Consider the following 24,826-nt stretch of genomic DNA (forward strand, 5'->3'; position numbering starts at 1 on the left):
AGCATCACTTATGGAATAGCTACTTCAGATACCTTACACTCTCTGATTCTCTACATACGCTTTCAGAGAGACAGGAGCCGTTTCCCAAGGACTCAATCGGAAATCTTCTGTTGAATTACGGTTTGCAAAATGGCCTTGTCTGAGCCTCCTCTCATTGCAGTCGCTGAAGAGATGTCAAAATCAGGTTTTGTAAAAATAAAACAAAAATAGCACTCTGCGATTGGATCAAGTCTCGCCTGTCTCACAAGTACCCACACCAGAAGGTTAAAATCTAGAAATTGTATTGGCGGTCCAATATTCCCGGTAGTCCAATATTTCGGCCAGAGCAAGGACCAAGCAAGCCCAGGAAGAGATCTCTAGAAGTGTCATATAGGCCCCAGCACCCAAAGTGGTATTAGCCTAGCTAGGCATCATATAGGCCCCAGAAGAGGTATTAGCCTAGCTAGGCATCATATAGGCCCCAGAAGAGGTATTAGCCTAGTTAGGCATCATATAGGCCCCAGAAGAGGTATTAGCCTAACTAGGCATCATATAGGCCCCAGAAGAGGTATTAGCCTAGCTAGGCATCATATAAGCCCCAGAAGAGGTATTAGCCTAGCTAGGCATCATATAGGCCCCAGAAGAGGTATTGAGGCCCAGTGGTGGTTTGGTTTTACACCTCAGTCCCCTGTGTTTTTCACACCTATCTGGGGATTGGCAAGGAAACCCTTCCATTTGGATGTTTTTCTACTCAAATAAATACAATGCATCCGCCATCTGTGTAAGTGTGTGTGTGTGTGTGTGTGTGTGTGTGTATGTGCGCATGTGTATGTGTGAACTTTTGAATAAACCCATCAGTGTTCCAGCCACCTGTGTACCAGTTCTCACATTGGGATGACATGAACAGCTTGTACTTGTAGTGTCCCCTAGTGGACAACAGTCCTATTAGACAGAGAAAGTTGCCTACTGGAAAACACTTAATTATGGCTAACCTTTTCACCAAGGCACAGGTCAGTGACCGGCATTCCCACCCACCAATCGGTGTCTGGGCTTAGCCTGACACGAGACAGACAGCACAGTGATAGCGAAACCAGGCGGCGTCACACAGATCCCAACCAGACCCTGTGGGCCATCTCGTTCCTCTCAGCATGTCCGGTTCCCTCTTCTGGGTTGTCGCGGGGTATATTCGGTAAGTGTTATACGTTAAAAAAAAAAAAGTCTGCGTTGACAGAACGTCGATCACATCGTTGTGGAATAACGTGGAATGAGTTCATGACAGGATGTCAGCGGTCCATCGCGTGGACGTGACGATTTATTTCACGCCGCTACGCAACGTCTAGCCCATCAGTCCACACGCACAAACGCCACGCAAACAGACACACACACCTTTTTCTCTGCCATCCACCTATCTCTCTCGTACACACCGATGCATGCACACACACAAGCTCCTTACTCCCACTCGCGAGTGCTTACATCTCTCTGTCGTGTGTGTGTGTGTTCGCACGCTAACCGCCCCGACGCTGCTGCCTTCAGTTAAGTGTTGAGGGATACAGAGGTGTGGCCTGTATATGAGGAGGTTCCCGATCTGCAGGCTGATGGAGAGAGTTTCCTTACAATGGCCTCACCAAGATCAGAAGCCTCCCAGGAATGGCAGCCATTTTGCTTCCGGCTAATAGTCACTCCACAAATCTACACAGTTTTCATGCAATGATAGTGCGCATACAGTCAGGAAAGAAAAACAGAGAAAGAACAGAAGGCCAAAGTCTATTTACTATAAGATCCCGTCTAAGAATACAGCAACTTGAATGGGGTCTTTAGGCCACTAATGGCTACAAGCAACGGGAACATATCGGAAAATAACACACAATAGTATTACTGCAGTACTTATTCACTCACTCATTCAACGCTCTTTCTCTCACTGGCTCACACGTGAGCGCGCACACATGCAAACGTACACACGCTCGCGCACGTTAAGGGAATACGGACCCCGATAGTACAGCTGAAGACGGACGACTGTTCTAGATGGGGCGTGTGAATTAAGTACAACATGAGTTAATACGAACACACACCAGTCACAGTCATAAAGGTGCAGGGAAATCCACCCACAAGCTGTGCAAAGGGAACATCATCTTCCACAAGGACCTGATTAACATAGGAGGTATATAATATATGCATGGAAGTACAAAACAGTTATCTGGAAACTAAAATGTAAAAAGAAAATCATCACAGTTGAATCTCAAAGTACGTTACGGTAGAACAGGAGAGGATGAAGTGGAGGGGGAGAAAGAGGAGGATGAAGAAGAGGAGGGGAAGGGTGGAGATTGAGGAGGGGGAGGAAGAGGAGGAAGAGCAGGTGGAGACAGGGGAGTAAGAGGAGGGTGGACAGAGGAGGAAGAGGAGGTGGCAGACAGAAGAGGAAGAGGAGATGGCAGATAGAGGAGGAGGAAGACGTCGCGGCAGATAAAGGAAGAAGACAAAGGGGCAGTTGGTGGAGGAAGAGGAGGTGGAAGATAGAGGAGGAAGAGGAGGGGGGGAAAAAAGGAGGAAGAGGAGATAGAAGAGAAGGATGGAGGACGTTTCCTGACAGATCTCTAAGACATGTTGTGTTCCATGACACTGTAGCTACAGTGCATTTCTGACATCATCAGACACCAGGCGACATCACCAGACACCAGGTGACATCCTCGCCCTCTCCCAGCCTCCTGCAACACGTGACTGGGACATACATTGGAGCTGGGACCTCCCATCTCACCTGGCATAACTTCCCATGTGCCACCTGTGTTATGTTATGGCATGTCGTCTTCATGTTCTGTATGTTACACTGGCAACGCTTTGAATTAAACCTTCTGAGGCTTTGTTAAGGGGGAGATTGGATATTCAAAAAGCATTTCCATTTTACAACAACACACCTGTGCAGCACACTGTACAGCGAACAAGAATGTTATAAACGCATTGTTATGTTTATCGCCAAAAACATCAGTCACAATATGGATTCATTTTCAATAACGCCCAGCCGTGCCGAGAAACGCTGAAGGGAGACAAACCCAGTCAGAGATTTGTGCAGGACGCGGGTGGTGGTGGAGGTGGTGAGAGTGAAGCCTCTCCATCCTGGTCAGGAGGTGGTGCTCCAGCCTGCAGGCTGAGGGCCCGGGGGCCCCTGATTGGGGCCCAGTGGGTGGAGGCTAACTATCACCAGCACTTGGCTAAGGGCCCCGCCTGGGACGGCTTGATCCTTCGACTGGGACTGAAGATGTCTTTCACCTCCGTTTCCAGCCTTACTCCAGGGACCTTAAAGACTGATACAGCTGAGAGACAGAAGAAGACAGAGAGGCAGGAAAGAGAGAAATGAGTGCAAGAGAGAGTGGGAGACAGGACAGAGAGAGACAGGACAGAGTGCGAGACAGGACAGAGAGAGACAGGACAGAGTGGGAGACAGGACAGAGAGAGACAGGACAGAGTGGGAAACAGGACAGAGAGAGACAGGACAGAGTGGGAGACAGAACAGAGTGGGAGACAGGACAGAGTGGGAGACAGGACAGAGAGAGAGACAGAACAGGGAGGGAAATAGGAGAGACTGGTTCAAATAATGAGTCAGCTGGAAAAGTTACTCAGCCACTTCACCAACAGTAACACAATGATACCATCTCCCAAAGTGACTTCTGGAGAAGCCTTATATGGCAGTTGGACTGGAACAGGATGATCATGGCCCCTCAGAAAGGTTTTATAGCTAAACAGACCACACCCTCCCTCAAGACTCACAGGCTATAGAGGTTAGGAGATGTTCACACAACTTCTTACTGTCACCTAGAGACTAAAACTAAAACGCTAAATGTTTGGTCAAACAGAGTTTCCATTGGACAAATTTAGGCAGGTCGCCCCATGCTCCATTAGGTTTTAGAAAACGCTTCACATCTAAAACGTTGTGTCTTGGTGTAAAGACTTGGGTGCGTTTGTCCACGGTCCAGCTTGAGCCACGTCAACACTTGACAGTGTTTGCCATGGTTCAGGTTATGTAGCGACACAATGTGAGAGTTAACTGTTAGTTCTCATTCCTTCCTGCCCGTTTCTCTGGTTTGTCGACATAACCACCACAAGCCCTCCTCACGTCCGCCCTGCCGAGCGATGGCATCATTAAAATGAGTTGGATTGTCCGGAACTTTCTCTCCCCACGCCTTCTGTTCACTTATTAGTCTCTGTGGCTCCCTCGCTCCTTGCTCTCCTTCTCCACTCGCTTCCTATCAGTCTCTTCACCGCTAGACTCTGCTCTTTGGCAAGACGCCATGCCGAGGACTAGCAGTAATGACGGCTCATTATTCAATGACCACAGTGTGTGTGCTCGCGCGCGTATGTGTACCTGAGTGTATAGGACACATTTAGTTGGTAGCCTACTGCTTGACCAGATCAGACACAGCGTCCCGTTATGCTTTGTTCATATCTAACACAAACCCACATCACACTAACATCCCTCCTAGAAAACACTCCTTGTCTGTTCGCCGCATAGGGCTCCTTTTCTCCATGCCCTTGACAAACTAAGCTGAAAACCAAACCAGCAGACTGTCAGAGTCACAGACAGACAGGTGGAGATGCACATCAAATGCAGCGCAACTTTGCTTACTTATACATTCAATTTTCCGATTGATATATTTAGTGATTGGAGAGCCGCGAAGACAGCCTGGTCCCCTCAAAGACACCATCTGTGCTCACAGTAGGTGACCTGTGTCTTTAATCATGTGTCGGCTGGGTAGAATATGTTAGTGACAAACTGCACCGCGTTCTCAGCGACGGAGCGCCAGTCTCGCTCAACTGGAGGGACAGACTGTGAATATTGATGGGGGAAGTCGTCGGAGGAGGAGGGAAAACAAAGAAATAAACGTGTCTACAGACAAACACACACAAGGCTCACAAACACACACCCACTTGCATGCAACAATGCACAAACAACCTCAATGTTAAACGGACAAACAAAACACAAACAAACACACAGAGAGGCGCACACTTACTGTCTCGTAGCTGTGTGACGGGTGGCGGCAGGGTGTTGAAGTAGGGGTGCTGCATTGCATCCTGGGCTGAGATGCGGTGTCGGGGAACGGTCGTCAGCATCTTCTGGGCCAGGTCCTCTGTCTTGTAGGGCAACTGGGACAGTCTGAGTATCAGACACAGGGCCATAAGAGAGACACACAAAAACGCAGATGCGTGCCCACACACACACACTACTCATTAACAAAAATGTCAGACATACCCATTTTACATGCGACATACCTGTACACACACCAACCCCCCCCACCGATAAACACACTGTATGTAACTCTGTGTCCTTCCGCAGCCGTTCGTCTTAATAACGAGAACACGGACACTCGTCATTAATTCCAGCCAGGGTTCCCGTCCTGTTGTCCTGGCAATTTAACATTCATTTCACATTGTCCATATAATTATGAGCCATTTCTCCGTGTGTTTTTCCTCACAGTGTCGAGGTGTTTGTAGAAATGGGGGTGTTTGGTCCCAATAGGGGGTCTGGTTAATTAAATCCACGGCTAGAACGGGGGGGGATTGTGTGTGTGTGTGTGTGTGTGTCTGTGGGGGGGTTGTGTGTGTGTGTGTGTGTGGGGGGGGGGGGTTGTGTGTGTGTGTGTGTGTGGGGGGGGGGGGGTTGTGTGTGTGTGTGTGTGTGGGGGGGGGGGGTTGTGTGTGTGGGGTGGGGCATTCATCTGCCTTGAATAGACCTGCATTAAAAATCATAACTCCCCGGAGTCTGACTCAACCAGACATTTTCTATTTCTCTCGATCGGAGTCTCCCCGTTCTCCTCTCCTGACTTAATGACCACGAGGATCTTCTCCCTCTCGGATTCACCGTTCATCTCTCCCTTCCACGTTCTCTCATCCAAATCCACTAATCCCTGTTCCTCGTAATGAACGGGCTTCCAGGCTCAGGGTAGCGGCAGTCTTTGGTTTGTTGCACTAGACTGCATCCGTGTGCCACAGACTGCTGAGTGTGTCTCATATTTGTTATGACAGCGAGTCAAAAAAGACTCCTCCAGTTCCCCATATTGCTGTGTGAGCTTGTGTGCTTCAGTGTGTGTTTATCTGTGTGTGTGTGTGTGTGTCTGGCCCCCCTGTAGGTGGGTACAGGAGCAGAGCTGTGTAGGGTCAGATGTCACCGTGTTGGTAGTAGGGGGGGAGGAGGGGGGAGGAGGGGGGAGACTCAACTAGCCAGACAAAGAATCTCCTGTTACCACAGGGCTAACTGCCCCCCACTGGCCTCCCCCCATTGGCCTCCCCTCTCCACTATCCTCAGCCAGAGGCAATGGAATGGGCAAACACACACACGCAAATGTGTATGGTAATGCGCAAACACCGACCCAACGAAGCAGTTCCACACTGCATACTAGGTAGAGTACATACAAGCTGGAACCATCAATCTACAGCAACCTGCATGGTATGACACATTATCCCACTACAGTAACCTGTACAGTATGACACATCACCCCCCCTGCAGTAACCTGCACAATAGGACACACTATCCCACTACAGTAACATGTACAGAATGAAACATTATCCCTCTACAGTAAACTGTACAGTATGAAACACTGTGCCTTTATTGGAACTTGCACAGTTTGAAACATTATCCCCCTGCACTAACCTGTAGATATGACACATTATCCCACTAGTCACATGTACAGTATGCAACATTATCCCTCCACAGTAACATGTACAGTTTGAAACATTATCCCTTCACAGTAACCTGTACAGTATGAAACATTACCTCTCCACAGTAACCTGTTCAGTATGAAACATTACCTCTCCACAGTAACCTGTACAGTATGAAACATAACCCCTCCACAGTAACCTGTACAGTATGAAACATTATCCCTCCACAGTAACCTGTACAGTATGAAACATTATCCCTCTACAGTAACCTGTACAGTATGAAACATTTTCACGTTTAGCACGGGGGTTATAAACACATTCATATTAGGGACAGACTACTAAAGCAACGAATTTCAACTTACCTTTTCCAAACATTCCTGAATTGCTGGGGCTCACAAGGTAGAAACCATTCTGTAGGAAGAGGGTAGACCAGCACACCCAGGTTGGTTAGGAAATGTTTGGTTTACAACCCTAAGAAAACTGTCTGCAAAAACAGTTACAATTAAGTAGTTATGTGGTCAGCCTGCAGGATAAAAAGAACATATCTGTGTAAACCTTACGGTAAATAGACCTGTTCTCTTTGATGATTAATGCAACTGCTATGGTTTCCTGAGGGTATGGCAAAGCAAGACACATGCTTTGGCATTGATCGGCTCTATTTGTGGTTTCTGGGCCCTCTTGCACAGTTTTAATGAGAGTGTTGGAACAGTTGGGTAGACGGTGCTTTGGACACACAGCCCTGGTGCTCCGTGATCAATTCAAAGTGAACCGTGGGGATTGAACTACTTAAAAAAAAAAATCCTTTCTGTAGAAATGTGTGCACTCAGTTTGTCCTGCAGGGTTTGTTAAATTGTGCAAATACAAAAACACACATTTATAGAGAGACGCTCTGTATCAAACACTCCTCCGTCATCTCTTTTATAGAGAGACACTGTATCAAACCACCCCCCCCGTCCCCCCCCCCCGTCCACTCAGGTCACTGGAAGAATATTTTCCCCATTTTCCATTTTCCATCATCCCTTCTGTCCTCTCTCCTCTCCCACCTTGCCCTCTCCTCTCCAGGGCTGGCCACCCGGTCTGCCCTGCCGAAACGCTGCTGAAGCCAGGCTGGCTGGGCCCTGGATCTATTGCTCCATTCAGCTCCCACATCTGGAGAGGCCCAGCGGTGCCAGGAGAAGTCAGGGGGCCAGGCAGGGAGCTAGCCAGGGGTGAGAGAGGGGGAGAGAGGAGGCAGAGAGGGAGACATGGGGGAGAGACCCATAGTCGCTAAAGGCTAACCCACGCCAGGACATCCAACATGGGTGTCCCAAAACACCACAGTAGCGTAATGTGTGCATGCACACACACGCGCGCACGCACACACACACACACACACACACCACCCTGCTGTTTTCACCCTATGTCAGCTTGTTTTACATCCCAGACACTGTACAGTGGTGTACTATGTTTGAGTCTAGCTGTTAGACATGGAGGTGCTAAATCCACCCATCCTTCATGCCCAGATTGCCCACCCACACACACACACACACACACACACACACACATATAGACACACACACGTACAAACGCAGAGAAGGTTTCTGGCTCAAACTGCCTGTCTGTGAGTATGTTTGTGTATGCCTGTCTTCCTGTCTGCCTGCCTGCCTGCCTGTCTGCCTTTCTGTCTGATTTCTTTTCTATCTGCCTATGTCTTCATGCCAGTCTGTCTGTCTGAATACATGCCTGCCTGTCTGTCTGATTTCCTTTCTATCTGCCTATACGTCTTCATGCCAGTCTGTCTGTCTGAATGCATGCCTGTCTGTCTGATTTCCTTTCTATCTGCCTATACATCTTCATGCCAGTCTGTCTGTCTGATTAGTGTCTGTCAGTCTGTCAGCTCTGCTCCTAGCCTTGCTGCTCGGTTTCCTAAATGCATGTTTTATGCAAAACTGTCTTTTTACTGTCGGACGCCCCAACGAACCCTCCTCACTCCATCTCATCACCCCCAGCCTTGCCAGAGTCCTTTTTGCAGAGCACAGGGCAGGGTAGAGAGAAACCTCTGTAGTCCAGACATTAATCTATGTATTTATTCAGCATTTATGAATATTCTGTTTATTTATTAATGTTTGGTGAAGAACTTTAAGACTTTGTTTGAGGTTTTGAACTCCTACGGGTCTTGAGAGGAAGAATTAGTGGAGTGTAGCCATCTTGTATGCAGCTACAGGACACACAACACACACACTCATATTTAAGCTTTACTGTCTTTCTGGTAACCCAAAAAATGTATGTCTTTTATAATATTGTATTTTCCCTAACCCTAACCCCTAAACTCAACCTTACCATAACTCCAAAGAGTGACAACCCTAAACCTAACCCTACCTGGGACCCTAACTCTAATCCTAACCCCAACTGTGATTTGGGGTTACTGTACCATGAATTTAACCCCTCAGCTGAAAATGAGTTGTTTTCAAGTTTTACTACCAAGTTATGGATTTTGGTGTCCACCAGGATAGTAAAACATTCACACACACACACATACGCATGCACACACGCACACGCACACGCACAAAATCTGAAGAAATATATCCATGAACTTTGATACCTCAAGCACATTTTAAAGATTCAGGTTCTGTAGTAAAACCATTGAAGCACCTATATACATTACAACAACACTGCAGGTTATAGTTCTTTCAGATGCTGAAAAGTTAGAATAATTTATTCAAAACATTCAAACACAAACATGCATCATTAACATGGAGACATACGCACAAACCAATATTAAAGACAAAAAGCAAAAAAAATGTGTTGTATTAATAAGGAGAAATACACACACACACACACACATGCCCACAATTGATTTCTGTAAAAAAAAGTGTTCCAACAGCCAACCTTAAACTACAGGGCATCTTCAGCAGCATGGGTTCGAATCCAGCCCACTGCTCTGATAGCAAAATATATCTTTCAACACTTTCCTGAAGAATAAAAAATGCCAGAGCAAATACCTTTATTGTTTATTTTTTGTATCCATTTTCTTCCTAAACCTAAATGTAACCTTAAACCTAACCCTAACCTATAACCCCTAACCCCTAACCCCTAACCCATAACCCATAACCCGGTCTCCCAACTTCTAATGCTTATTCCAGCCCTAATGAACCCAACTGTAACATTTACCCTAAACCTGTCCCCTCAGCCAAAAATAGTTGTCCTCTCTAGACTGGCAAAATGTATCCACAAGGATACGTTTTTCTTGTTATGTGACCCTTGCAGGGTTCTTTGGTTCGCACCAGGAGTGTAAAACCTGTAAACACGCAAACACACACACACACACACACACACACAAATACATACATACACACACATTTACATAAGGTAAAAGTGAGTGTTCAGCAAAGCTGATTCAAAGGAGTGCTAGTGTGTCCAAAACCACACAGTCTCAGAAGGCCGTTTATCTATCAGACCAAGAGTTGACTCCCTCTCACAGGTGGGGTTTTCTTCCTTACATGCAACTCCACTTTCTTGGACCACAGTGTAATTATAGACTTTTGCAACCACTGTGAGGGCCCCACATCCCCCAAGTAAAAAGCTTTCTCTCCTTGCGCAATGCTGCCCCCTGGTGGTAAAAGGTGTAGATGTAGATTACCCAAACTAATCCTAAACTAATCCTTCCTCGACCGTATTTAAGGCCATACCCTTTTATTTGACCCTATGACCAATGACCATATCGTTCAGTAGACCCCAGGACTACGTGTTGAAATAGAGGGTAGAGGATGGGAATTAGCCATGAAGTAATTCTCACCTGGCCTAAAGTTGGCCAGCTCATTCTCACCAGGTCTAAAGTTGGCCAGCTCATTCTCACCTGGTCTAAAGTTGAGCAGCTCATTCTCAACTGGTCTAAAGTTGGCCAAACTCATTCTCATCTAGTCTAAAGTTGGGCAGCTCATTCTCACCTGGTCTAAAGTTGGCCAGCTCATTCTCACCTGGTCTAAAGTTGGCCAGCTCATTCTCACCTGGTCTAAAGTTGGCCAGCTCATTCTCACCTGGTCTAAAGTTGGCCAGCTCATTCTCAACTGGTCTAAAGTTGGCCAGCTCATTCTCACCTGGTCTAAAGTTGGCCAGCTCATTCTCACCTGGTCTAAAGTTGGCCAGCTCATTCTCACCTGGTCTAAAGTTGGGCAACTCATTCTCACCTGGTCTAAAGTTGGCCAGCTCATTCTCACCTGGTCTAAAGTTGGCCAAATTCATTCTCACCTGGTCTAAAGTTGGCCAGCTCATTCTCACCTGGTCTAAAGTTGGCCAAATTCATTCTCACCTGGTCTAAAGTTGGGCAGCTCATTCTCACCTGGTCTAAAGTTGGCCAAATTCATTCTCACCTGGTCTAAAGTTGGGCAGCTCATTCTCACCTGGTCTAAAGTTGGCCAGCTCATTCTCACCTGGTCTAAAGTTGGCCAGCTCATTCTCACCTGGTCTAAAGTTGGGCAGCTCATTCTCACCTGGTCTAAAGTTGGGCAGCTCATTCTCACCTGGTCTAAAGTTGGCCAGCTCATTCTCACCTGGTCTAAAGTTGGGCAGCTCATTCTCACCTGGTCTAAAGTTGGCCAAATTCATTCTCACCTGGTCTAAAGTTGGGCAGCTCATTCTCACCTGGTCTAAAGTTGGCCAGCTCATTCTCACCTGGTCTAAAGTTGGCCAAACTCATTCTCACCTGGTCTAAAGTTGGCCAAACTCATTCTCACCTGGTCTAAAGTTGGGCAGCTCATTCTCACCTGGTCTAAAGTTGGCCAGCTCATTCTCACCTGGTCTAAAGTTGGCCAGCTCATTCTCACCTGGTCTAAAGTTGGCCAAACTCATTCTCACCTGGTCTAAAGTTGGGCAGCTCATTGACCCCCGGCCACGTCTCCTCAGTCGGGATGCCTAAAACCTGAGTAAACAAACACACAGACCGGGTTGGAAGTTAGGCAATAACGATCATGTATTGTGTACTCTCCCTCAATAGTTCCAGAGAGAAAACCACTTAAAGGGAATAGCGATGATGGCCCTACTCACGGCCCATATCTTCTGCAACTGCTCAAAGATGTCGGCCTCCCCTGGAAAGGCGGGCGTCCCCTGGAGCATCTCAATGAAGACGCATCCAGCACCCCTGGAAGACAACACAGAACGGAGTGAGAAGGTGTTTTTGTCTGTGCTCTATTTGGCACGACTAATGGAACTGATTTGGTAGAAAATCAGGACAGGCTAAACATGAAAAGGAATTTAAAAAAATTAAAAAGGGATAAAAAAAAAAAAAAATGAAAGGGGATGAATAAAAAAACAACAACATGTCCTTGGTAAAATATTTTAATTATACCAATTAACCAACATGTTTGTATGTATATAGTTTTCATCCAACATATTTGCTTATTGCGATTAGAATACTATTCATGTGTTCAACATTTACGTGTTTAAAAGCAGAAAATACTGAGTGGTCCTAATCGGTTCTATTTGGAAAGGTTAAATAGAAACCTGCCCAGATATCATTAACATTAACGTCTAGGATGATTTCAAACACTTTGCTCTTTTAGAATAACAAATTCCTTCAAGTCTGGGGAGGAAGCACTTCTTTTGCTTAAGAGAGCAACTCTAAATGTTTCTTCTATGGCACATAACCACAGTTGCACCACGGCCAAGAGGCTAAACTCTTCGGGACACTCACCAGTATCCAAGCCAACCTGAGGTAACTGACTCTGAAGAACAGGCTACTACACTAATGGAAACCAAATGAAAGCTTGACACACCTTTACTGACAGTAATGATTTAGTCTCCAGATCAGGGTGGTCTGGAAAGACACATAGTCTCCTGAGCAGTTGTCCAAGGATAATCTGCTGATATTTAAGTTTAGCGCCAGGGAGTTCAGAGCTGGCTGCCCAGGGGGGAAAAGCTGCCTAAAAAGACCCCATTGTCACCGTTTTCGCCTGCAGGGTTACTGCGGTGGATGTCCAGACGCGGTGCAGGAACGGAATCGGTCCACTAACCAGATGTCCAGAGCGGTGGAGTAGTCAGTGGAGCCCAGGAGAACATCGGGGGGCCGGTACCAGAGCGTCACCACCTCAGAAGAGTAAGTCTGACAGGGAATGGACTTGGACCGGGCTAGCCCTAATAAAAACAGACAGAACCACACAGCCAGAAGATGAACATAACAAGCCTTATGGAAGGGATGTCCAAAAAGAGCTCCAAATTCTGCGGCAAAAACACTGTCTGTGGTTTAGCCGAGGTGTGGACATGGGGGGGGGGGCAAAAACTTTGGCCTAAGGGCCATCTAGAGATACAGAAATTCAACAGAGGGCTGCATTTTGGTGTTTTTACACAAGATTTGTTTGACAAAATTGATTTGTGGGGTACAAAATGTTAGTTATTAAAACATTTACAGGTTCATTAGGATTTCTACATACTTTCAATCTTATTGTAGATTTTTAATAGTGAATTGGAGTGTTTTTATTATTATTTATTTCATATTCAAACCTAAAGCAGACCGGACTGAATGGGCTTGCGGGCGGGCATTTGGCCCCCCAGAAACGAGTTTGCCCGCCCCTTGAGCCAGGGTTAAAATGGGATGAGTTAAGCCAGAGTTAGGAGATTTTGTGTTCTAGTTATTAAATATGAGTCAATCTACCCACCAAAGTCTGCCAGCTTGAGCTCCCCCAGGTAGCTAATGAGCAGGTTCTGGGGCTTGAGGTCTCTGTGTAGAATCCTGCGACTGTGAATATAGGAGAGACCTCGGAGCAGTTGGAACATGAATATCTGATGGACAGAGAGAAACAGGCCTCGGGGTCAAAGGTCAAAAGTGAACGAGGGGAATTTGTCTGCTGTGTTCTGTATGTGAGTAACGAATCCGTTTTTTCTATGAATCCATTATTATAACTTACTCTGACGTTGTAGGAGTGCAGTCCTCCAGGGTGTTCCATCATATACTGAGCCAGGTCTGTTTGCTGGATTCAAAGAGAAAGACACCAAGGGGGAGATGTCCCACAGATCAGTGGACTTCTGTGCATTTCTGACTTTCTAGGGTCTGTCAGACGAGGTCAATCCATTTGTACTCACCACGTACTCGAAGACGAATGTGAGGGACTCTTTAGTGTGAATGATGTCATGGAGCAGAACAATGTTGGCATGTTTTAAGCCTTTCAGGAGGGAGGCTGGACAGACAGAAAGACAGACAAAGTGTCTTTACACAACACTGAAGTACCCTAACACAGGAATGTCCCAGGTATGCGGCAGAGCTTCACGTGGGCACGAGCTAACCAGAGATGCACGCTGGCACCTCAAATGCTCACTCCTACAGAACAATAACTAGTAGGTAGAAAATTCAGTAGGTAGAACATTTTATGCAAATATTGTGGAGCTTCGAAAACCAAAACAGAATCTGTGTTGGGAGGATCACAGGGCGCCTACTTTAGTCCCCTCACGTTCCTGGTACTGAGAGACCTGCGAATGAACAGTCAGTTGAGCGAGGCTGTGCCCCGAGCGGGGGGGTGGGCCCTCCGTGGGCGGAGGTAAACACGCCGTGGTCCCCGGGGAAGCTCACTCACCCTCTCGCATGGCGGTGAAAGGTACCCCTTCCTCGGTCTTCATACGAATCACCTTCAGTGCCACCAGGTGCCCGTTAATCCTGAGGGGGGGGGGGGGGGGGGAGTTGAACAGAGGTAAGGCCACACGGAGAGTCTTTCATGGGAGGGATCGGAATGCAAGACAATTCATAACTTCAGGTCAAGAAAAAGTACGGCAAGCTGTTTCTCCGAAGCTGTCACCTACTCAAATCACATCTCCGACCCGACGAAAGGAATCGTGTCACGGTGGCTGTTGGCCAGCTCTCAGCTTCTACTTTGAGTTGACAGAGCACTCTCTCCTGAACACTGACTTACAGAACGCAACCTCTGGCAGCTGCACTGACCATATGCAGGCACTATAAAAGGCCTGACAAGCTCGGGGCTCGTCAGAACGGTCCTCCGGGAATGTGAGTGTAGAATAGTCCAACAAATGTTCCCTAATATATACCTTTTCTTCTTCCTCAAAGAAACAGCACTGAGGACAATCAAATCCATCTCCAGCTGAAACTGTGGTTTACTTTATTGTCAGTGTGACCGTATGATTGAACTCCAGTGAAGTCTAAGTAGTGGACAAAAACCGATTGGCTATATTGGTCACAAACAGATTTGGGACCAGGCTATATTGGACCTTAACTGACCGGCTGATTCCCTTGTAGACTGTGGCGTATGTGCCCTCTCCCAACTTCTCCAGGTTCAGGTAGGAGTTGGCCGTACCAAACTGCAGGCCTGTTTTCTGTCAGAACACACACACACACACACACGTGTTTGGTGAGGACAGACGTTGACCTCAAACATTCACAGTTAACATTCACAGGCAGTGTTCTGCTCACCCATTGGAACTCCTGGTCGAAGCTCTTCCCGCCCATTGGATCACTGTTGCTGCGTCCCCGCTGAACCTTTAGTCTCCGGACCTGCAGCGTGTGAAACCAGTGGGGTTGGGGCTTGTCCGCTTCATCCAGCTGGAACCCGCGGAGGAGCGAGGAGAAAGACGGGAGAGAAAACATGTGAGCGGTGCTGGAGGAAAAACAGTCATCGGGTACAAGAGAGACAGAGAGTGACGGACACAGAGACAGACAGACAGGAGGAGACACAGGGTGAGGAGTAAATATTCTGACAGAGAACGAGACAGACAGGAGGAGACACAGGGTGAGGAGTAAATATTCTGACAGAGAACGAGACAGACAAGAGGAGACACAGGGTGAGAAGTAAATATTCTGACAGAGAACGAGACAGACAGGAGGAGACAGAGGGTGAGGAGTAAATATTCTGACAGAGACGGACAGAAAGGAGGAGAGACACAGGGTAAGGAGTAAATATTCTGACAGAGACGGACAGACAGGAGGAGACACAGGGTGAGGAGTAAATATTCTGACAGGGAACAAGACAGACAGAAGGAGACACAGAGGCAGAGAGATAAACAGAGAGTCACAGGAATGTGGGTATTGAAGTCTTATTTGATAAAAGGCAAATTCAAGTTTCTCAGCTTTCCCCACCCAATGTAGATAACGAAGTGAGAAGTTACAAAATAGAGGCAGACAACAGCGTTAATTAGTTAAAGTAAAGCACAGGACGTTTTACTGCAAGCTCTGTGGAGAGGGAGGCCTGCAATCTCCCTTGGGAAATCACCACAACGGTCAGGTTCTGCGCTACTCTGCTTTCCTCTTCGTTTCTCTGCTAATGGTGACGCCGCCTTTTCCCCCTAATTAATTTGTTGGACACAGCAGAACGCGTTGAGTAGATCTCTGAACCCGGCCAATAGGCTGCCAGGTAAACACACCTCACATCCCCCCAGGAGACACCCAGCCCGCGGTTATTGTGATAGCGCATTTATTATCGCAGCTGAACCTCACGTAGCTAATCAACCAGAATTCACCACCCAGCAGCTTGGTGTCCAGCTTGGGCGAGAGCACAAATAACCTCAAGCTAGCTGAAAGGATCCCTGGCTACCATGACAGGGTACCTTCACGGCAGAAGTAGTGAGGGTCTTCTGAGGGAGAACTCAGGAACCGACGGGAACGCGTGCCCACACACACACACACACACACACAGACACACACACACACACATAACTACCTCAGCAGACGGCAAGGATGCAACACTCCTGCTCTTGGAAGACGGGGGCACCTCCGTTCCCTCGTCCTGCTCCTCTTCCCTCCCCCCCCACTTCTCCTCCTCCTCCTCCTTCCCCATAACTCCGTCTTCTTGGACCTCTTCAGTACAGCACCAGCAGCAACTCCGTAGACACCCGGCTCCCACAGCCCGGACCCTCCATCTCAAATCCTCCATCTTGCCTCTCCTCCCTGCTAACTTTCTCTTCCCTTTTCCTTCCCTCGTTCTTCCTGCCCTTCCCTCGTTCTTCCTGTCCTTCCCTCGTTCTTCCTGTTTTCGGAGAGGTGGGATGGCCCTGGAGCTCATATGACTAGCATGAGTCTGTCTCCATAAGCAGCGTCCCATGACTCTCTCCGCAGCCCAGAAACAGATCAGCACAAACGCCATGAAACTCCCTAATTGGAAGAACAAGACTGTCCATTCAGGTCACAACATGAGCCGAGGAAGATGAGCGTGTGTTTGTTTGTTTATTTGTTTATGTGTGTGTGTGTTTTAATAGAGAGTGAGAGATGGTTTGGATGAGGTGGAGGATAGGGTCTTTCAGACGAACAAACACAAACATTCCTGTTACATCTACGCAAGACCAGAGACAGCAAGTCATCTCAAACCACAGGACTTCGATCACATTCTCTTTTGGAATTCTAAATATGTGCCGGGGCTTTCTAGATAAGATCTAATAAAGAAGCGACTGACTGAGTTCCTTAATTATCACACATCTGCAAAGCATCAACAGAACGCTCTGAAGTGAGAAATATGAGAAAATGGTACGCATCTCAGGCTCCTGGAAATCGGGGAAAGGCAAAGAGGCCTTGCACAAGCTCGCTCCAGATTTGCAGCAGCCAGTGTGAAGTGAGGTGTGAGGACTGATGAGGAAACCAAACCAGCTGGTAAAGACCATCTCCCACGGAGCCACCACAACCCGCCAGTCTGATCCACATCACAGACCCTGCTCTCCATGGTTGACGTTCTCCATTTCCCTACCACAGCCTCTTTCCCTGAAACACTTTCTTAAGTACATACATTAACTTATGTGCAGGATTTAGAAGGAACAGGGCAGTTGGTTCCACTAGATTATTAGGCATTTTTCCACATAGGAACAGCAGCTACTGGAATTAGCCTAATAAAGAGTGTAAAAGCTGTCAGTGGTACATTTACATTTCAGGCACTGACACCGTTCTCCCAGAGAGACGTCCTTACATTATCCATTGCTTGCATCTGTCCACAGAACTTGACATAAATATTTTCTTACCGGGTTCTGACAATAGGGGCCAGTGCAGAGTAGGGGGCGGACCACAGAGAAGCGGAGGAGATTTTTGTATTTTATTTTCAAAGATACAGATGTAGATTCCCACCATGTTTCTTCCTCTACTGGGAGGAGGCGAGGCTTAATGGACCTTGAAATTAAACGGCTTTTTCAGAGAAGCTGGCAGAAACCACGAGGGTCTCTCTCTCTGTCCCTCCCCTGGCTCTCCCTCACTTTTCCCTCACTCTTCTCAACAGGGGGCAGTGCTGATTTGCTCTGTTCATATTCTCTCCTAAGACGCACAGAAGACCACAGAGGGAGCAACTATTTATGTCTAATAGTCCCTAAAACCTTTATAAGGGGTTTAGTCACAGACAATTACAAGGGGTTTCTCACCTCCGCATATCCCAGGTGTCTTTGCTTGAGACCTGCAGGAACAAGAGACAGTGCTTGATTACAACACTTGGATAAGGCACTGGGTGAGAACACTTGGTTAGAACACTTGGTTAAGGCACTGTGTGAGAACACTTGGTTAGAGCACTTGGATAGAACACTGCGTCAGAACACTTGGATAGAACAGTGCATTAGAACACTTGGTTAGAACACTTGGTTAGAACACTGCATTAGAACAGTTGGATAGAACACAGCGTTCAAACACTTAGCCCAGGTTTTAAGAAACTGTGTTAATGCAATGTGTAGTGCAGCTGTCTTTGCTTCATAAAGCTGAATTAATCTGAAGCAGGCAAGCAAGTTTATTTATATAGCACAATTCACACGTAGAAGCAATTCAATGTGCTTTACAATGAATAGAAAAACACAATAATGCAATAGAATTAAAAACCGTACGATTGTTACAATTCTCTAACTCAGCTGTCTCCAGGGGGACTGCACATGAACTTCAACACCCCGGTATCTCAATCCTCGCATTCCAGCGCTAGGATGACAGAACTGTTACATCCACATTGGGAGATACTGTACAGTAGGGAGATACTGATGAGTTGTGAAAAGCGGAGCAAGGATGTCAAACGAGAGAGGAGTGGGCCAGGGAAGGAGGGAGAGGAGGAGAGCACGAAAATGGGTGTGAAATGGGAGTGATAGATGAGGATATACATGGTGGAGTGAGAGAGAAAGAGAGAAAGACGAAGAGATTTGGGATTTTTCTTGCTCACACATTATAGCGGATGGGGTTGCAGGTGTAAAAAGTATTGTTTCTAGTCATGTTTTTCGGTTAAATACCTAAAAAAGTATACATAATTATACTACTATTATTTACCAATATAACTATAATACTAAATCATGTAAATAGGTAATATATGTAGAGTGTGAGAAGGAGTGTGTATGAGAAACTGTGTATGTTCCAGGAGAGTGTACACGGCTTGTGTGTGATAGTGTGTAAATGGTGTGTGCGCGTTAAAACGGGTCACTAAGGTGCAGAACAGGTAATTAGTCAAAGATCGAGGAGCTTCAGCCTTTCAGCCGGGTCTACCACTCCGTCACACACTCACACAACCCCAGACATCACACTAACGGACAGTATACATGAGCTCCTTGGCAGGTGTCAGAAAATGGATCAAGCATGAACCGTTTCCCAGGAGGAGTCGATATATGGAGAAGGGGATGAGATGGTTTAGAGAGAGGAGAGACGAGGGAGGTGGAGTTGAGAAAGAGAGAGAGAAAGAGGAGGAGAAAAAGGGTGAGAGACAAAACGAGGAGAGACAGGAAGATAGAGGGATAGGGAGAAGTACATAGAGAGAAAGATGTGACCAAGACAGAAGAAAAGAGAGACAAGTAGGGAGAGACACAAAGACAGTAAACAAACTTGGAGAGGTGACAGAGGTTGTTTCATCTCCAAACTGACAGTTTATGTTGTATAGGAACATGACTGTTAACAGTCTACATTATACAGGAACATGACTGTTAACAGTCTACATTATACAGGAACATGACTGCTGACAGTCTACATTATACAGGAACATGACTGCTGACAGTCTACATTATACAGGAACATGACTGCTGACAGTCTGTATTATACAGGAACATGACTGCTGACAGTCTGTATTATACAGGAACATGACTGCTGACAGTCTGTATTATACAGGAACATGACTGCTGACAGTCTGTATTATACAGGAACATGACTGCTGACAGTCTGTATTATTCAGGAACATGACTGCTGACAGTCATCATTATACAGGAACATGACTGCTGACAGTCATCATTATACAGGAACATGACTGCTGACAGTCTACATTCTACATGAACATGACTGCTGACAGTCTACATTATACAGGAACATGACTGCTGACAGGCTGTACCTTAACACAGTATTCCAAAAGACGAAATCGTGTCATCAAACACATTATCTTTGGGGACACATTGTGTGACACGACCCATAAAAATACGCTCCAGTCTAGATACAGTATATACAGTGGGGAGAACAAGTATTTGATACACTACTGATTTTGCAGTTTTTCCTACTTACAAAGCATGTAGAGGTCTGCAATTATCATAGGTACACGTCAACTGTGAGAGACGGAATCCAAAACAAAAATCCAGATAATCACATTGTATGATTTTTAAATAATTAATCTGAATTTTATTGCATGATATAAGTATTTGATCACCTACCAACCAGTAAGAATTCCAGCTCTCACAGACCTGTTAGTTTTTCTTTAAGAAGCCCTCCTGTTCTCCACTCATTACCTGTCTTAACTGCACCTGTTTAAACTCGTTACCTGTATAAAAGACACCTGTCCACACACTCAATCAAACAGACTCCAACCTCTCCACAATGGCCAAGACCAGAGAGCTGTGTAAGGACATCAGGGATAAAATTGTAGACCTGGACAAGTCTGGGATGGACTACAGGACAATAGGCAAGCAGCTTGGTGAGAAGGCAACAACTGTTGGTTCAAGTTCAAGATGACGGTCAATCTCCCTTGGTCTGGGGCTCCATGCAAGATCTCACCTTGTGGGGCATCAATGATCATGAGGAAGGTGAGGGATCAGCCCAGAACTACACGGCAGGACCTGGTCAATGACCTGAAGAGAGCTGGGACCACAGTCTCAAAGAAAACCATTAGTAACACACTATGCCTTCATGAATTAAAATCCTGCAGCGCACGCACTGTCCCCCTGCTCAAGCAGGCGCATGTCCAGGCCCGTCTGAAGTTTGCCAATGACCATCATTATTTGGGGATGCTTTTCTGCAAAGAAGACAGGACGACTGCACCGTATTGAGGGGAGGATGGATGGGGCCATGTATCGCAAGATCTTGGCCAACAACCTCTTTCCCTCAGTAAGAGCATTGAAGATGTGTCGTGGCTGGGTCTTCCAGCATGACAATGACCCGAAACACACAGCCAGGGCAACTAAGGAGTGGCTTGTATGACTGGTGGAAGCATGAAACATAAACCCCTAATACTGGAACCTTCATTTCTGTCAACTATGCCATGGTCTGTTCTAGGTCCGTTCTAAGTCCGTTCAAGGGATTCTCTTTCAATTTCTATGTTATGTACCTGTGGAATAAATGTGCACAGATTTGTAGGTTAGTACATTTGGCTGCCAGTGCTGCCTCCACCCCCTGGATGAGGTCACCGCTCTCAGCGTTATTTATGGAGGAGCGACCGAGGCACAGAGCCATAGTAACTCATCCTCCAGCACGCTCCGAGCTGAGCCCCCGGCACGGGCCCTGCCCTACTCCCTCCGTCGCCATCGCTCCGTCTCTACCACATACAGAACGACACGACAGACGTCCCTCATCAGTATTCCTGAGGCAGAGCGGTGCAGAGTGGAGAGTTGGTGGGAGAGGACAGGTATGACAGGCAGGCAGCCTCTAGGCAGCTGGTTAATTTGCTGCCCACTGGGAATCGCCTTTAACCAGATCCACCACACAGACAATCACTTCAATGAACAGCGTTCAGGTGCGGTGGGGGGGGGTGTCAGAGAGATCAAGACAGAGGGAGAGTAGGGAAAGGTACACACGGGCACATTGGACTGTATTGATGCTCTATAACGCTAAATGTTTTTACCTTAACTTCTGCTGGAATGTAAGTGTACCCTGGAGCGTTTGGCCTTGGGACTGTCCTCTACAATCAATCAATCACATTTATTTATAAAGCACTTTTTACAACAGCAGTTGTCACAAAGTGCTTTTACAAAAACACCCGGCCTTAAACCCCAAGGAGCAAACAACAGTAGTGTTGAATTTCAGTGACTCCCCAAAAACTCCCCAAGAAGGACAACATTTTGTAAGAAACCTAGAGAGGACCCAGGCTCAGAGGGTATGCTATCTCATCCCTGGTATGATATCATGTTTGTACAGTAGGATACATACTATTTCACCCATAAGACAATTGTTGGCCAATACAGATGGCTGATACACAAATAATAATCTACCACAATAGCCCAATGCCGATGCAGTCGTTTGGTCATATCCGTAGCTCTGTGCCCTGGCATATATTCAATGATAACTGTTGTGTCTGATGACGCTTTTTAGTTTAAACAAATGTAAATGTAATCATACCAAACCTATCTTTTTATATGATTTAACAACTAAGTAGTCTGACAAACACACGTATATGTCCAGGCATTGTAATATACATTATACAATGCCTGGATATATAAGTAGTGAATAAAGTAGATGAGGTATTTCACTCTCATAACTGCTTTAACAAATGCCATTGTTGGTCTTTGGATAGGTGCTAAAGAGTAATTCGTTCAAACTAGCCATGTTTCTGAAGATCGTTGAGTGCTCTCACACAGTTTGCAGCCTTAAAAGCTCTTGATTTTTCTAGGCATGGTTTCAAGATAATAGATTAAAATGTAACCAAACACTAATTTTGGCAGTCAGCTCCTAACCCTTTAAACCATAAAACAAAACAAACAAGTATGCTGTGTAATAATTTTTAAAATTCTCGTAACAAGTAACATGGTATATTGACACAACAGCATTTGTATGTCTGTCTGCTGCATCTCGCTACCATAAGTTATCTACATACCAACAACTTCATGTGTCTAACAGAAAGTTAATGACAGGAATCAATCTTTTTCTTGTTGGTGCGGCTGCAGTTTTGCAAGCGCCATGGTGAAATGAACTTGGCGAAAACGCTGGAAAGCACAACCGGTCAGGAATATCGGCACAAATTTTAAGCTATCGCCGATACTGACTATTACATTTTTGCCAGTAATCAGTCGATACAGATTGCTGGCCGATACATCGTTGTATCACAAGAACATACATCTGAAAATTAAGAGAAGCAAGCAACAATTCATTGTGTACCGGACTGCAGTGTTTGGACAGCCCAATCCATGCACATAATATCTGCCACAGAATGTTTTGTTTTTAAAGAGATTATCACTGTTTCCTGGTTCAAACTAGGACTAGAGAGAGAGAGGGGGAGGGAGGGGGGGAGGGAGGGAGGGAGGGAGAGAGAGAGGGGGAGGGAGGGAGGGGAGAGCGAGAGATGCACAGAGAAAAAGAGTGGGCGGGAGAGAGAGGGAGAACACAGTTTTTTCTCTCAGGGTAAGATAACACAGCCAACGTGGCGGAAACTGGTTGGTGATCATATGCGTTTGCATTTTAATTGGAAGTGACCCCAACAGATTTTCCCTGAATCTTTTAGCAGACTACAGAGCACTTATGTTGTCTCGTTTTCACTGCAGCTGTGAGGACGCTGCATTATTTAACCCAGTCAACAGAACCACATGTGCCTTGTTGCCTACGCTATGTAACTCCAGAGGTACCGTGATTCGATAACAGCATCACAACTAACCAGAGCCAACCTGCTGACGGCGCTCACTTGGCCCAGGGGGGACGAGGTACCCACTGGGGAATGGATCCACCAGTGTCTTGATGCTTCAGCTGTCTCCCTCCCCACTGGCAACCTGCACCCCGACCTGGAGAGAAATCGGTTCTCCGTGGGGACTGCCTCCCCTCCTCCCTCTTCATCTCGTCCCTCTGCTGTCATTTCCCCCATTAAGAGAGAAATACCTCTTTTCCTCCTTACCTCATCCTTCTCCTTCTCCCCCACTCCCACTTAGCTCGTTAAACACTCTCTGCTCCTGTTGGTGCTGTGTCCTGTCATCCCCTCTCTCCCACTCAAGGGGCAGCACAGTCCCTCTGCTCGTGAACAATTTCTATGCCTTATTCAATAAGCAGTGGGAAGCGTTCTGTGGATCAGCCGCAGAACTCGTCATTCCGTGCCGAGCTGTGGAAGACTGAAACGGTCCGGTTCTAAAAGGTTCGCTCATACGCTGAAACGTGAACAAGTTAGGTCTCAAGTTCCCTGTGCGTTCCGTACACTGCGTAAGTTGTGGGGGAAACAACAGTCTTAGGGAGACATCTCTGTAATGTAAATAACGTTTGCCGGGGTGAGGAAAAAGACCAAGATCTGCTCTGCCCTCTTACTGGTTCTGAGTCAGTATGTTGGTTTTGGAAGCAGGGCAGGTTAAGGTGATACTCACCCAGGCGATGAAAAGCTTCTGTGGCTGCGTGTCGTAGATTCTGCATTCCGGTGTTGGTTCCGGCCCGACGGTGTGGTGGAACCACTATTGGAACAATGTCAGAACCTCACTCACCCCCGGGCATCCTTAGAACTGGACCCAGACACAGCAGCACTCTCATGTCACCCACAGCCTGTCCTCGTCTTCAGGAAACTAGAATGTAAACAGCTTCAGCAGCACAGAAAGGATTCCCCCCTTGTCCCTTTTCCCTTCTTTATGCATTCGTTCTTTCTTCCTCTATTAATCACACTCTCCCACAGTTTCGCTCTCTCCGGCTCAAGATATGGCACTGATATCTGCGTCTCTCCACCTCCTGTCCTCCAGCCAGCTCCACTGCTGCTTTAGAGACAACATTCAACAGCCAATCAGTGGTGTTCTGTCACAAGCACTGCCCATATGGCTGATGGTGGAGAGAAACAGGGCTGCTGGTATGTTATGAAAGGTTGTAGCGGGTGTTCAGGGAGCCGCTAATGTGTTTGTGTATGTGGGCTCTTGGGGGCAGAAGTGAGCCAGGGTTCTGTTTATCTTTATGGTTATACCTACATTTCATCTGTTTACTGCCTTGCACAAGCTCTGAGGGTTTGTTTAGCGACTTCATAGTACCCACAAGCCTTGCGTGTACTATGAGGTAGCTTTTAGAAAACATTCTTGAAAAATTATTAATAATAAATAGAAGTACAAGCACCGCTCCTTGAACGTGGCTAACCACGTTTTGAATGAATCTAGGAGAATATAGAAATCCGCACCTTGCACACCTGGAAATGTTTTTCCATCTTTGACACATAAC

The 24,826-nt window shown here is 46.6% G+C and overlaps 2 protein-coding genes across 4 annotated transcripts; both read right to left on the reverse strand.

The window, feature by feature from the left end:
* Window positions 1–1,729: 1,729 nt before the first annotated feature.
* cdk15 (cyclin-dependent kinase 15) lies at window positions 1,730–24,461 on the reverse strand. 3 transcript variants are annotated; one of them, XM_010886542.4, is made up of 14 exons: window positions 24,001–24,461; window positions 17,932–17,963; window positions 15,014–15,142; window positions 14,822–14,916; window positions 14,166–14,245; window positions 13,678–13,772; window positions 13,503–13,565; window positions 13,254–13,377; window positions 12,612–12,732; window positions 11,647–11,740; window positions 11,458–11,521; window positions 6,987–7,035; window positions 4,980–5,122; window positions 1,730–3,284 (listed from the first exon to the last, which is right to left on the reverse strand). In XM_010886542.4, the coding sequence occupies exons 1-14, from the start codon at window positions 24,044–24,046 to the stop codon at window positions 3,169–3,171; spliced, it is 1,251 nt and encodes a 416-aa protein (XP_010884844.1). In that variant the 5' UTR covers window positions 24,047–24,461; the 3' UTR covers window positions 1,730–3,168. The 3 variants fall into 3 exon arrangements, with proteins under 3 accessions (XP_010884844.1, XP_010884843.2, XP_034145405.1); XM_010886541.4 differs by lacking the exons at window positions 17,932–17,963; window positions 24,001–24,461 and adding an exon at window positions 16,257–16,517; XM_034289514.1 differs by lacking the exons at window positions 1,730–3,284; window positions 4,980–5,122; window positions 6,987–7,035; ... (1 more) ...; window positions 17,932–17,963; window positions 24,001–24,461 and adding an exon at window positions 16,257–16,906 and having other exon boundaries at window positions 11,657–11,740; window positions 12,543–12,732.
* Window positions 9,722–11,451, reverse strand: LOC117593716 (involucrin-like). Its single transcript, XM_034289515.1, has 3 exons — window positions 11,337–11,451; window positions 11,004–11,214; window positions 9,722–10,670 (listed from the first exon to the last, which is right to left on the reverse strand). Exons 1-3 carry the CDS (start codon window positions 11,418–11,420, stop codon window positions 10,495–10,497), a joined length of 471 nt encoding a protein of 156 aa, XP_034145406.1. The 5' UTR covers window positions 11,421–11,451; the 3' UTR covers window positions 9,722–10,494.
* Window positions 24,462–24,826: the final 365 nt, after the last annotated feature.

Source organism: Esox lucius, chromosome 22 (assembly GCF_011004845.1).
Source record: "Esox lucius isolate fEsoLuc1 chromosome 22, fEsoLuc1.pri, whole genome shotgun sequence".
Taxonomy (NCBI): Eukaryota; Metazoa; Chordata; class Actinopteri; order Esociformes; family Esocidae; genus Esox; species Esox lucius.